Source organism: Sorex fumeus, unplaced genomic scaffold (genome assembly GCF_029834395.1).
Source record: "Sorex fumeus unplaced genomic scaffold, SorFum_2.1 ptg000035l, whole genome shotgun sequence".
NCBI classification, from domain to species: domain Eukaryota; kingdom Metazoa; phylum Chordata; class Mammalia; order Eulipotyphla; family Soricidae; genus Sorex; species Sorex fumeus.
The window spans coordinates 2759168-2774446 of NW_026606092.1; the positions used below are offsets into that span (position 1 = coordinate 2759168).

Genomic DNA, 15279 nt, shown 5'->3' on the forward strand with positions numbered 1-15279 from the left:
GATTAAGGACTTAAGTCAATGCTATAGTGTTGAAGATTGGAAGTAAGCAGGGAAAGAGAACATAGTTAGAAGGGTGAACTAGAACTCAATGTGTGAAAGACTGTAATGATGAAATTAGAAGTACAAGTTTATCAAAGATTTTGAAATAGAAAAGTGACCAACTGAGTCTATTTTTGAATAAAAAATCTGGTAACTGAAATAACTGTAAAAGAAAGACAGGAATAAAAGAAATTCAAGAGATAGAGAGAAAAGGGGAGGAATGTGGTTGCGATAGTAATAATGGAACTCATAAGAGAAAATTCAGTTGCAAAATCAACAGGAATAGTGATGACTAATGTAGAAATAAGAGACTACCAGAACTTGAATTGTTTTGGCAAACAGTTGAAGCAAACAGACAATCAGCTCATCTCAAGACATACTGAGTGAATGTACAATGTTTTCAAATTTTCCAAACTTGAAAAAACATAATTAGTGTTTAGTCATAGGGCTCTTCGAAGCAGTAACATTGAGCACATTGTCCACAGGTATTATAACCTACTTCCGTTGCCACTAGTGATTAGAATGAGAAATTTATTCATTTTTACTTGCATATGCAGACTATTAAATATTTGAAGGAGGCACAACTTGCAGCATTCGGGAGCCATGTGGTGCTGGAGACTGAAGTACGGATCTTCAGCTAGCAAAGCATATGCTAGTCCTTTGAACTATCTCTGCAGCCCAGCAGCAGTGGTTTATCTATTTATTTATTTCGTTATTTATTGGAAAGGGACCACTCCCTGTGGAGTTCAGGGGTTACTCTCCTGACTCTGCACTCAAGAATTACCCCTGGAGGTGCTTTGGGGAACCATATGGGATGCCGGGGATCAAATCCAGGTAGGCCCAATGCAAATGCCCTACCCGCTGTACTATGGTTCCAGTCTAACGGGAACAGTATTTTTAAACAAAGGTAATCATCTTGAGAAGTATTAGAAGTTAGATTTCAAAATTTAAATTATTGAAAACCAGAAGTTAATCATGGAAGATGAGAAAATAATTGCAGGACACTGGAAATTCTAATAGTTATCATTTTGTCTTATTCTTTAAAGTGTAGTCTCAGCTTCTAATGCCTTCTGTTTGAACATATTTAAGTGCCAATAATGTTCTCAAAGTAATTCTGTTTATATTATATATAATTGGTGTTATTTATATGTGGGTACAAATAAAACATGATTTTATGGCAAAAATAGTATTCTCAACAATTATTTTAAAATGTACTTCTAAGAACACAACTGCTAAATCCTTTCACTTGATATCTGAAAACCTACTGCCCAGATTAGTGAACAGAGGTTCAAAATGGAAAGGGTTAAGATAGCAAATACAATTTCAGTACTCTCTGGCAATCAATCACCCTGAAACAGCAATTCTACAAGTTCCTAATAAGTGCCATCCTGATTGGTACTGATAAAAATTTAATCCCTGTTGTCAGCACTGGCTACTAAATGGAAAAGACCCAAATTCACAAAATAAGCTGAAACAGTATAAGAACTGTGTATAATCATCATAAATGTAAATATTATTATAAACTTTACATTATATACTTGTTATCCTATTAAAATATAATAAATTAGAAATTAAAAATTTAAAGAAAAAAGGTTGGAGTACAAAAATTCATCCTAATAAAAAATTAAACTATTCATATATTAAATGTTCTATTTCCTTATATTCATGAGTATCAATCTTATGGATGCTATGAGTTCAGTCCCTCAGCACTAGAGAGGAACGGAAAATGAACTTGCAATTTTTTCAACAGCCAGAATCAATCTTATTGAAAAAATTTCTAACTCTAGGACATTCATATTTTATCTTGATAATATACCTCAATTAAAATTAAAGCCCTTACTTAAATAAAAGCCTCTTTGTACCAATATCTTATTTTAAAAAATAGATCCAGAATATTTAAGAATACTGGTATGATTCAGAAAACTTTTGTAGGTGAACTTTCTTCTCCATTAGAAGGAAAAGCCAACTTTTAAAAAAAACCCTCCGTGTCATTTTAGGTCAAGTCTCAAATCTCTCAAGACTATTTCAGTACTCTCTTATTATACATTAGATTAAGAAATGCCTCGTGGAAGAGATAAGTTCTGGTAACTGAATATTTCTTGAGAACTGAAATTATTCATGAAGAAACTGTACCCCTCTTTGAAGACTAATAGTGTTTTTGGCAGAACATTGTGTTATTCAATGTGTTAACAGAATGCTGTCTTAAAAAATAGCGAGTCTAAGTTATCCTATGTCCAGTCACTACAGACTCCAAGAGGGGGGACATGCAGGGACAAAGAGGGCATTTTGCAATCACATACGAGGGTGGTTGGTATTCTCTGAAAATGACCAGTGTAGCACACCTATTTATTGTAATGTGTATTACAATCATATTAAATCAATGACCTAAAGTGCTCAGATCACGTTCCCTTTTCAGTTATCAATCTTAAAAAATGTTATTGGTTTTGAGAAATAACTTTTGGTTTCTTTCTATTGGAGTACTATAAAAATAAATTGTAAATTTTCTTAGAAATTTATCTTTTGTAAGATGCTTTACCTCTAAAAATATATCTTTTTAAAAATATGACTATAAGGGCTGGGGATATTATGTATAATTGGCAGGTTGCTTGCATCACACTTGGTCAATGCCTCACACTCCGCCAACCAGTGTTTAATCCCTGGTAGCACATATGGTCTTCCAGGGTTTGATGCTAAATCCCACCAGGAGTGATCCCTGGGTGCAGAGCCAGAGTTAATCCCTAAGAATTGCCAGGTGTGGTACCCAAAGGCAAAACAAAAACAAATAAAAAGACAAACAAACAAACAAACTCTAGTAACTATCTGTTAAGTATCAAGATAGATTACAAAACTTTCACAAACATGCTAAAATACAATGCTCTTGAATTTTTATCAGAAGGTACTGAAAGATCAAACTAAGATTTTAAAGTATAATTCCTCATAAATAATCCCAGAAATATGCCTTTTTTTTTACATTTTTCCTTTAGTTTGTTATTTTAGGATGTTTTAAAACTTACTCGATTCATCTAAATTCAATAAATATGGAGTCTCAAAATTTTATTTTTTTTTGTGCAAATGTCAGATAAATTGATTCCTCATCTTTTCCAGACATCTTATTATATGTAATCTATGATTTTCAGCACATAAACTGAGTAAAAGGAAAATTATATTGATGTAGACCAAATTTCATTTTTGAATTTTATGACTTAATGATTTAAACCTTCATGCTCAAGTCTGGAAAAATGAAGTCCTTTAAAAGAAGTCTGTAATCATTGAATAGGCCCCTATCAATGTTTGCATCACATCTGGCAATAATGAAGACAAATTAACAATATGATTTTGAAAATCTGGCAATTTGATAAAGCCAAAGCATACGAAATACTTCTCAGCACTTAGTCACTGGTGGTCTTGGTCTAATGAAGGATCAACTTCCTATCTTGGACTCTGGTGTCTAAATTGGAAGAGGAAAATATTACCGAAATCTGGGTTCCAGGCTTCTGGCTCACAAACAACAAAGCTTTACACTAAGCAAGAAAATTTAACTTCCAAAAATACCCTCTTGGAAGAATCTGCTTTTCTATTAGCCGTTTTCAATTTAGTTCAAAGAACTGACAATGGCATGATCTCACACCTTCCATAATTAGCAGATTTTAAAGCTTAATGTGTCACATTAACTCCTTTTGTGCCAATCTATTTTGGGTAAAAGATTTTTTTTAAATCACAACCAAGACTTACTATAGGAAAAAAATCCAGTTTCACTACCTAAATTTAATAAATTTATTTTATTGAAGTACTTCAATCTATGTCATTTAATTTTGCAAATGATGGTCTTTGCCTTTGGGGGGTCTAATGTGAGAGGTATATTATGACGTTTTCACCTACTGTTCAGAACAAGTAATTTAAATAGTTCTATGTTTTAACAGATCTGATAGTTTTCAATAAATAGAGCTATGATGATAAAAATTATGACAATATTTTAATACTTAAAGAATATTGGAGAATAGTTCTATTATATAACAGTTCATCCAAGAGAAAAATCACTAAGAACAGCAAACAATTCTATTAGCATCACATTATATATAACATGGAACAGTAGATGAAAATTCACCTCTGCTAAAGCCATTGTGACTATAAAAATGTTCAATAAACTGCTTTCTTGTTATAATTAAAAGGATGATGAATGTGAAACTATTTGTAAAAGCATAAGGCATTAGACCACATAAGGCATTATGGTAATTAAGGAAACCTGACTAGAACAGTGATTTTAGGCAATGGTAGTTGTACTATATTACATCAGATGACTATTAAAACAAATCTCCTTTTGTTTGTAGAGTTAGAGATAAACGTTAGGTACATTTAATGTGTTCCACAGCTCTGTAGCTCCTTTTTATTTACAATGCGCTTTCACATACACTAATCTGATTTGAACCTGTAGTACACTAACTCTAGGAGGTAGATGAAATGGCCTTTTTTTGGCTCAATTTTAATATGCTAAATATGATTTTCATCAATCTTAGTAACAATGAGATAATATAAAATAAAGCTTATAATGTACTGGAAAGAATAAAACTAATTATTGTATAGATGGTGCTTAATATCATAATGACACATTTTATTAAATGTGTGTAATAAAATAAAAAAATCTGTTCATCAAAAAAAATACAACACAGATATTATTTAAAATGCTTTAGTACTCATTTTCAATGAAAAGAAATCTGGCATTATAAAAATACATAAAATATTCATGGATTTATATCATTAATTTACATAAGATACCTCTTTTCATGAAACACACAAGTTATAAAATAGTTTTAAAAGGTACTCTTATATGAAAGTTAATCCCAGTATAAAAATTTTGTAACCTTTTGTAATTTTAGTCCATTTATATAAATAGTTTTTTATTCCTTTTGAAATTCATAACTCCATTTTAAAGCATAGGATTCTCTTTTAAATAAAAGTCCACATGAGGTAGTATGTTAGAACTTTCCTTTGGTTCCATTCGGTCTATGTGTCCAAGTCATAAGACTGAAAATTTGGAGTCCTGTGGTTTTCTAAGGTCTGTTTATAGGCACCTGTATGATTTTCTTGCTGAAATTCTGTCCTTTCTTTCCTCTCTTCCTCTGACTCAGAGTCCAAGTCCAGGGAAGAATGAGCTTTCATGTAAAAGGTTCTAGGTTGACACTCTGACGGCTGTCCAAAGCTTGAAAAGGCATCCAGGTGCAGTCTTCGCAGAGGCTTTCCAAATGTTCCTGAAAGAAAGAAACACTGTGAGCACTGGACGTGCAAGTAAATGAACCAAAGACATTTCAGATGAGTAGTATCTTATCCCCAGAACACCAGAGACTTAAATTTTCTACAAGTGCACTTTATGGTACTCAACTGGCTATGGATATGGTTTCACGATTTGTACTTACAGAATTAAGTCAAGGATCTATGCGACTCTTATTGATTAATCACCTGATTGACTTAATCCCCTTATTAAGTGTATCCATTCTTTCTCACTATTCATGATCTATAGAATAATAAGCAATGAGGATCTACAAAACAAGTGTTCTCAAATTCAAGCTTTAGTAACCAAGAGTCCACAATTCACCAGGAAGGGTGCTTAAATAATAACCTACAAGTTACTGGTGTCTAAATTTACAAAATGCCTCTCAGTATCTTTCAAAATCAATAATTGTCAGTAATGAATTTAATGTAGCATACACAGATGTTGATTTTTCATGACGCAAATCTCATGTCTATCCCTTTCTTCTTTAGTTTCAGAACACTCAATTGACTCAAATTCTTGCCTCAGTCACATGAAAGGTATTTTATTTTGTAAAAAAAGCAGTATGATTTGTTTTGTTGTATTGTGATAAAAAACAAAATTTCTCAAAAGCAGGGCAAAAATATGTTAAAGATCTTATTTATTTTTGTAAGTAAATACCAAGCTGTGGCTTTATTTTGTATCTCTCCATTTAATGAAAGGATAACCTCAGTTCTTTTCACCCCATTGTCACTGTGTACAGACTGAGTCTGGGAGCCGGCCTGTGTCTACCACCAGCATGGGCCTTAAGGCTCCCCTGACTGCCTTTGACCAAGGCAAGTCAGCTGAGCTGGTGAGCAAGGTAAAAAGGCATCTATATTCTTTGACTTTGAGTCAAGCCACCAGACATCCCAAACCACAATCATGCAGTGCTCCCGACTCCACCCCAAAGGCTGCTATAGCCCAAAACCACTTTTTCCACATGGCTGACAAACTGAACCCTTCAGTCTCTCTAAATTCTTGTCTTCTTGATGATGCCACACACAGTGTTACCCAGAAAGCCCCTGAGGCTTAGTTATGGATTAAATACATAATCAAGTAAAATTTCTCCACATCTGACTTTGCTTTTAGAAACATATATACTAATAGGTCACGATAGTTTCATCAAAAAAGAAACTTTTTTTGACCAATTTTGCATTCAAAACTCTCATTGCTCTTCTACATGCAACTTGGAATATGATAAGTCCAAATACCCAACAATAAACTTACCCATAAAAGAGTTACTCAGAGTAACTGAAGCTAATTCTGGACTTGGACTGAAATCTAAAGAGGACTTGTTTAGACACAAAGGTTTCATTCCAGGTCCTTCGTTTTGAATGTGAGTAGAGCTGATCAGCTTTCTGACATGTGAGGGCCATCCGAGCTCACTAACGCTCTGTTCACCTGTCTCTTCTGAAGGATGAAGGCAGGGGTAGCACTCCTTTTTCTTTATGTAACTGGGTTCATAGTGATCCATTAAAGCTGTCCTTGGGTCAGAACTGCAGCCTTTAATATTTTGGGAAAATAGAGAAGGAGAAAGAGTTAACATTTCTAGTTGTCACTCCGGGAACCAGAACAGATGTCGAGACAAGGAAAAGATTACCTGTATGGTAAGCTTCTAAAGGATCTGAGCCATAGACATTCCCCTTCAGATACACAGGGCCTGAGAGCCCCAAATAGGAGCATGGAAATGGATCCATGGTAGCTTCCACATCTGCTTCACTGCTGTTGTCAATATGGCATGTTCCTTTAAAGTAAATATCTGGGTCAGTGTACTATCCAACATTCCCTCCAGTTTTGGCATTCTCTATATTTATAAATGCAAGTTTTATAAGAGTGCTTAGAGAATTTTTTTTAAAAAGCTACAGAAATGTTTAGCTGGGTTTAAAAAATACTGAGATCTATGGATCAGAAACTAAATAAACTTGTGACATCTGACTAAAGGAGGATTTGATTAACCACTGAATGGTACACATAAATCTTGTTACCAGCTCCAAGTTTGAGCAGCGTGTAAATCCTGCAGCCAAAGCAGTTCATAGTTCAAATCACCTGATACCATCTGTACTGGCTGCTTCCCTCCATCCAGAACAGGGTCCACTTAATACTGGGCTGAAAGGTGAGCTCAGCCAAAAAGAAAAATCCTACCATAATATTATTACTAGAACAAAATAGCTGAGAAGTGAGAGGCCAGTTGTGGACACAGTGATGAAGACAAGAGATTTCATGAAGCTTAGAAATGCACTGCTGAGACTCATACTTCGGAATGTGGGAAGGGAAGAGACAAGTGGTGGAGACAGTCTCAGAGGGAAGCAACCATGCAGAACTGGACTCAGTAATGCTGGGGGCTTCTCAGCTGCCCTAAGAGGTCATAAATCCCAGGATCAGCACCCAGGCTACTTAGGTACTACGACACTTCAGTTCTGCTTTAGGCTTCTGTAAATGTCTTTTCAGTTAGCCCTGCTAAATTTCAACATTTTTGGGCCTCTGTGTTCTTGCAACCAGGTCCGATTAACAAGAATGCTCACTTTTATGCTAAGATAGTCTCTTCCACATCACTGCCATGCCAAGAGTTCTGTACCTATTTGTTTAATTTTTGGTCTCACCAAGAAAGTAAATAAATATACTTCACTCTCTACAGCAGTCAGTCACAAAGCAGATAGTCAATAAATGCTTCCCACAGGAAGACAATATATTTGAGAGTAATGTCAACAGCTTCCTTTACCCAGTGCCAAGCACCATGTAGCTTTTCATTATCACCTTATTTAATTTTTACACCAGCTAATAGAAAAACGGTTTAATTTATTAAGAATAAAAAATGGTCTTGAACTCATAATATGTGGTCTCATTTGGGAGAAGGAGGTGTGTCAATGAACATTTACAATGTTACAGTGCTATAAAAATTATACTTTCCTTTAATCTCTTTATCTTTTTTTTAATAGATTTTCCTAGTATTTAGAAGGGAATCATTTAATTTGATAGTTCTGATAGTGATCTTGGGTCAGGTTCTAAACATGCTTACAGTATCACATTCTAAGGAAAATAAATATATCTGAGCTTTCCATATGAATAATAGCTAAAAATAACTAAGCCTACATTCATTTCTAACACTTACCATTACTGTCATGTTGTGGTAAGAAGAATCCACCTCCTGAGGAAGTGACAAACTGATGGTGGCTTCCACTTTCTGAGGACACATACCCATCCTGCCTGTCAGCTAACGTCCCTTGAGATGATAGATAACTCGGGATATCTGCTGGCAAGTTGGTCTCATCTGTAATCAAATTGCAGTGTTTTATTAAGCAAGAGTGATTTGTAACTGCCCCAGGGGCTGCCCTGAGGATCTCTGTATGCTGATTTCAGTGCAAACCAAATAAAGCTGCAAAAGCATCCTGATGGAGCAGGTAAGGCAGTTAGGGCACTGCTGCTCTGGGAAATATAATTTTCTTATTTTCTGCTTTATCGCCTGTTGGATGTCTCTCCCCAAACATCAAAGTCCTCAGTGTCTGAGCAGTTCAAACCTTAAGAATTTTCATGGGACAGGATCTAAGCTCTTCACTTTTGGCATCATTTCTGCCAAATTCCTGGCTAAACAGTCTTCAGAAATAGGTGTTTGTACCTATTAATCAGGAAATTGCCTTTCTTCCATTGGTAACTAGGAGTATCCTAAGATGCCAGCATGGTTGTGAGGGTGCAGATGTGTACACGCAAGTTCACACAGTCAACAAAACACAAAACTATTGCAGAGAGTGAATCTCATCATCAAAGAGCCAAAGGGCTGTTCTTAAGCATATCCAAAGACATCACTGTGGTTTTACTGATTTAAAAAATCTTACAATTGGTAGGATATTATGAAGCAACTTTAAAGGGAAAAAAAAAGGAAGGGGTTGAAGCAATAGGACAGAATGTAGGGCATTCGCCTTGTACATGACCAAGCCGGGTTCGATCCTCAGCATCCCATATAATTTCCCAAGCACTGCCCGGAGTGATTCCTAAGTGCAGAGCAGGAGTAACAACTGAGCACAGCTGGGTGTGGCCCCAAACCAAACAAAACCCCCAAGAAGACCAACCCAAACTTCATCTTTAAAGAGCTTTCGTATGGGGCGGGGTGTTATCTTTCACTAGTCATATTTCTGCAACTTGAAACAAACGAGTCACCGAGTCACCCTGCTGACATGGCCTCAGACTACCAGAGACACACACATGCAAGAAAAAAGTTCCCCTGGGAATCACACACACACACACACACACACACACACACACACACACACACTGTTCCCCTGGGAAACACACACACACACACACATATACACACACACACATACACACACACACACATATACACACAGAGTGGCCTATGCCAGCCCTCTATCTGCACACCTGTGTTGGTGATGCTGCAATCCTCGTTCCTTCGCCTCGTGTGGTAGATGATGACCACCCACACGAGGGACGTGCCCACCACACAGCACACCACTGCGATGATCACAACGCCCACAGTGGCCCAGCCGTCGTCGTTGAGCGAAGAGGCCGTCATCTGAGGGGAGTCGCAGGTGGGCGTGGGGATCACATTGAGGCGCACGTTGCCTCTTTCGGTGCCCAGAGTATTGGACATTTCACATGTGTATTTGCCAGCATCGCTGACGTCGGCATCCACAATGATCAGCAACTGATTGCCGGCTGCAAAAAAGTGCCTCTCCGTGACCGCCAAAGGACTGTCATCCTTGGTCCAGTTCAGTCGTGGCGGGGGACTGCCACCAGCAATGCACTGCAGCACGGCAGTTTCTCCCTTGGTGACTGTCCGGTCTAACAGGGGCCGCAGAAATGATGGCGTTTCTGAAGGGAGGAGAAATCAAGTTTGGCAAATCGTGAACTGGGCATGTTGAGTTTATTCAAACTGAAACCTCAAGCTTTATTCTCTCACAACTTCACATGTTTCTTTCAAGAGTCTAAACATGTGTGTGCCTGTTAGGATTTTATTTTGTTATCTGGCTCACACACAAGGATAGAATTTCCAGCTTTTTGTTTTAATTCGACCTTCCTCAATCTTGACAAGGCTGGGGAATGATGGAAGAGGAATTCCATCCAGCAAAGCAAGATATTTAAACTATTTTCTGGAAAAAAAAAAAAAAACAGAGATGGCACAAAAAAAAACTTAAATAATTTCAACACTAAGAGTGTGTCGATGGATAAGAAAAAAACAAATCAGAAAAATTCAATTCTCAGAAGGAAACTTTGTAGTTTTAATATGCAGGCCTATATGCTGAAAATAACTTTTATTATTTGGAGTGCCCAGGGTACATGTGATGAAGACATTTGTGTCTTTCAAACTACTTGATAAAACATGATCTCTAGGAGGCTGAAGGGATGGTTCAGTCATCAGGTCAGGAGCACATGCCCTGCAGAAGTCCAGGCCTGGAACTGAGCCCCTGACCTCCTCTGAGCATCGTCAGCTGAAATCCCAGATCCCTATACCGTAGGGCTCAAGCCACTTCATATCCTTGGGCCCCACTGACTGAACCACTAGACCCAGTTAGCTAAGTACCCCGTGGGGTCCCTGAGCAATACTTGGGAGGCCTCCACTTGCACCCCCTCACCCCCACTCCACCACACACAAAAACTGATTTCAGAGTGGCAAAAGACAGAAGAGTGAGCGAGGCCCTTCCCAATTTGTTCGTATGCTTTTCATTTTCCCATAACTTTTATAACCTTAAGGAAAACAACCTATGTATGAATGTATCTGCCTGCATGTGCACCCTTGTGTGTGGGTGCATACACAAATGCAAAGAAGCTCACACACGCAGAGGCAAACATGCACATGCACAGCTGGCATGAGATGTCTTTGTAAGAAGATGCTGATCCTGCAAAGAGCAGAAGCATTAAAGCTGATGCTTGCAAATGGTGATGCATCACAACCTACTCCTCCTCCAAAGGGCACAGAAGCACCTCACCAGACCCTAACTTCTAAAATGTAATGTGTACCTGACTTCAAAGCTCAAAGAGGTCATCTGTGCTCTTCAGGTGAGGTCTCTGCCCTCTGGATTAGCTCTCATCTGAACCACTTACTTCTGGCCCTCTGGGTCTTTGGGAAAACTACAGTTTAAGGCTCCTCTGGCTCACAGAATCTAGAAACGCCTACCTACCTAGAACAGTCAGAGTTGCATTTGCAGAAATGCTGCCTGCACTGTTTTGTGCTGTGCAGCTATACACGCCAATATCCTCGATCTTCACGTCTACAATAAAGAACACATCATCCTCTGGCATGACATGCATGCGTCTCTCCCTGGCTGCAGGGAAGTCTGTGCCCCCATCTTTCTGCCAAGCTATCTGTGGGGCTGGGTGGCCCAGGGCAGCACACTCCAAGCGAGCCATGGCCCCAGCACGAATCGTGAGATCCATCGGCGTCTTGGTGAATGAAGGAAGCACTGAAATCAGGAAAACAAACAAACAAAAAACAACCATTCATAAGGGCTATCAAATTTTGGAGAGTCACTTTCATTCTTTCAATTTTTTACAGGGTTACAAATGTCCCCAACATAAGCTAAGGCAGGAATATTTCTACCTATGAGATACAGAAACTAAAGTGCAAATAGAAAGATTAAATGACTCCTCAAGGTTACCCAGGTACCAAAAAAAAAAAAAAAAACCCAATGGAATCAGTATGAAACACATGCAACCTGATTCTCAGACTAAAGGTCTTTGTGCTATGTGCTATTTTCAGCTTACTCTTTAGTTTTTTCAGTAATTACCGGATATTGAGAAAATCGATAAATTTCTTTGTAGCTTTACCATTCACTTCATCTATGATTTTTCATTAAAAGTCTCTCCTACTTGTAACAGACTATGATATGAAACAGATCTTTGTCTTATACTTTTAAACTCAACATAATTCTGTCAGGTCTTGGCAATCATTTGTTAAATGAATGCATCAATTGGTTACAGCCAAATCTCTTCCCATGGTGGAAAGAAATGATTAAGCAGACAAGCGGCAAGAACCTAACTACAGAGTCTTAAACTGAAAATAATGATAAAATTCCATTAATAGTAGTTAAAATTCATTGCATATGTGGAGGACTTCTGTATTCCAGAAATTCTGTGATTTTTTTTCACAAATTATTTTGTTTTGTGATTACCCTACCCCTAAAAGGTGGATACTGAAAACAGGAGCTTAAATAACTTGAGAAGAGTCACAGAGCTATAAACTAGAGTGGTCATATTCAAACCCAGACCTCGGAAATAAAGGCTGTGTGCTTTCACACAGTATACTGTGTTGCTTCTCATATCAGATGAGTACACTGTGACTCCAAAAAGCAAAAGTACCTGCTTGAGCCAGTGCTATCCACCATGCTAAACAGAGCATCTTTGACCCAACTGCTTGCCGAGGGGTACAGAGAAGAATCCTGATCATGTGGAGTGAGAAGTAGGGAAAGGAAGGTTCAGGTGAGGAGCTATGAGAGCAGAAAATAGGGTTAAGAAGATGAAACCATGCATTGTCTGTATGTATCTGTTGCTCTTAGATGCAAAAGGAGAAGTCAGATCACATACTATTTACTGTTAGCTTGGCTTTGACAGAGTAGGATGAACCAAAGTGATTGGAGATGACACACTGATATTTCCCTTCGCTGGTAAATTCCACATTGCGTAGCCGGAGAATGGTGGTATACTCCATCACCTCGCCACCTTGGGCCCGGAGGTGTGCATAATTTTCCATTTCAGCATCATGCAATAGTTCATTGTCTTTCTTCCAAGCGAAAGTCATTGGGGAATCACTGCTGCTGGCAGCTGAGCAGATAAAGCTCAAATTGGAGCCTTTGATTGCCGACTGTGTTTCTGGCTGAACCGTGATCTGGGGTTTAGGAAAATCATCTGTTCAAAATAGAGAGGAGAAAACAAAACAATTGTAAAGCTGGAGAGCCCAAATGCTACCCAGATTTGAACACCACGAAACTCAAAACAAATAGTGGCTTTGGTTTCAGCCTTTGTGTATGTTATAGAGATAAACCACCAGTCCCAGTGTTGAAATGAAACTCTGCAAGAATGTTTATAAAGTCATTTGCTCCTTTCAAATAGAGACCGAGACACATTTATCAATTATTATTGAGAGAAGACTATTTCTTTGGAACTATAGTTTCTTATACCATATTCCCGGTACTGTTTTGCAATACAAATAAAAAATAAAAGACTCCTCGAGGACAGAGAGATAGTACAAGGATTCAGTGCTTTCCTTGCATGTGAATGACCCTGGTTCAAATCCCCACATGGTCTCCTGAGCACCACAGAAGTGGCCCTGAGCATCGTTGAAACAAAAAAAAAAATTAAAAATCAATAAATTAAATTTAAAAAAAGAAGTGAGAAACAGGAAATTTTCGGGCTTATGATTCTTGAAGGCCCTCCCGTTGATCATCAATTTGCTTGAGCAAATTATGCACACCTCCGGGCCCAAGGTGGCGAGGTGATGGAGTATACCAGTAACGTCTCCATTGGAGACTTTGTTGTTACTGTGTTTGGCATATCGAATACATCACGGGGAGCTTGCCAGGCCCTGCCGTGTGGGCGAGATACTCTCGGTAGCTTGCTGGGCTCTCCGAGAGGGGCGGAGGAATCGAACTCGGGTCGGCCATGTTGGCTGCGTGCAAGGCAAATGCCCTACCGCTGTGCTATCACTCCAGCCCCAATGCCTTTATCTGGAGCTGCAATTTCCTCAATTTCTACAAAGGAGGAGGGGCAAAATTAAGAAATGAAACACCAAAAATGATATCACTACGGACAGTAATAATAAATATCACATCTACTGAAAAATAGAAGTTGTATTAAAGGGAAGTTTTTAATTAGAGCAAGAGGGTGGGGGTGGGGGAATCCCTGTAGTGAAAGAAAAAGTTATCTTCAAAACTCACTGTGGGACACTGGCTTCAGCCTAGTTTTGAGCGGACAATCAATTTCAGGCTGCAGTGCTACACTGTCAGAGCTACATTATAATTAGAGCTGAGAAACACTTTCACTCCAAAGAGCTATTTTTAGTTCTCTCTCACTTTTTGCAAGTTACCTTTTTAACTTCAATTTCTCACAGATGGCGTAAACTCAGGGGGAGAAAAAAATGTGTACGTTATGAGCGGGGTGTAAGGGATGCTCTGATAATTCCCCTGTGGCCAGTTTCCAACGGCCTTCTTGCAGGGTAGAAGAACCAATAGCTGCTGCTTCTGAATGATTTTTCTTAGAGTCTTATCTGGTGAACAATGTGGAGATTCACCCAGAAACAAGTGAAAAATCTATGGATATTGTACATCCATCTTCAAGTAATGGCGAGTTCGTATTTAGGGACTAGAAAACTAAGGCTCCGGGGCCATGGGAACGGAATAGCTCAAGACTTTAAAAACAAATGCCAAAAACTTCATTTGGATCCAAAAACGACATAACAAGTTTTATTTCTAGAAATAGTTGACATTGTTTAATGCTACAATCTTAAAAATATCCATTTCTTGTACTTAACTAAACATTCATAGCCAAAGCATATTTAAATAAAAATGTAAAGGCCAATTATGAAATACCGTAACAAACAAAAAATGTAAGATGACAATTTTCGACCAGTTTTAAACACACATTAAAAAAAAAAAGGCTGTCAATTAATATAATAGTATGCAGCCACACTATAACACTGTACCACTGCATCACTGTCATTCCTCGAGCAGGCACCAGTAAAGTCTCTTTCATCCTAGCCCTGAGATTTTAGAAGGTGCCACATTCAAGGCTCTTTCAGTCAGGGGAATGACACCCATTATTGTTACTGGGTTTTGGCATAACGAATATGCCACGGGGAGTTTGCCAGACTCTGCTGTGCAGGCAGGATACTCCCAGTAGCCTGTCGGGTTCTCCAAGAGTAAAAACTAGATAGTAAGAAGTTAGTTTCCTTATAGCTTCTAGGAGCTGGGTTTTATAGTCTCTGGGTCTTGGCCATGAAAACATGC

General features: G+C 38.2%; 1 protein-coding gene across 2 annotated transcripts in view; it reads right to left on the minus strand.

Moving 5' to 3' along the window:
* Window positions 1–4627: 4627 nt before the first annotated feature.
* The window catches only part of LRIG3 (leucine rich repeats and immunoglobulin like domains 3), a 46182-nt gene continuing 35530 nt past the window's right edge, over window positions 4628–15279 (minus strand). For both annotated transcript variants that reach the window (XM_056117616.1, XM_056117617.1), the window contains exons 13-19: window positions 12863–13183; window positions 11461–11742; window positions 9701–10153; window positions 8436–8594; window positions 6927–7070; window positions 6554–6829; window positions 4628–5285 (exon numbers count right to left, since the gene is read on the minus strand). In XM_056117616.1, coding sequence (XP_055973591.1) covers window positions 5041–5285; window positions 6554–6829; window positions 6927–7070; window positions 8436–8594; window positions 9701–10153; window positions 11461–11742; window positions 12863–13183 — 1880 coding nt within the window. In that variant the 3' untranslated portion in view covers window positions 4628–5040. The remainder of the gene's footprint in view (window positions 5286–6553; window positions 6830–6926; window positions 7071–8435; window positions 8595–9700; window positions 10154–11460; window positions 11743–12862; window positions 13184–15279) is intronic.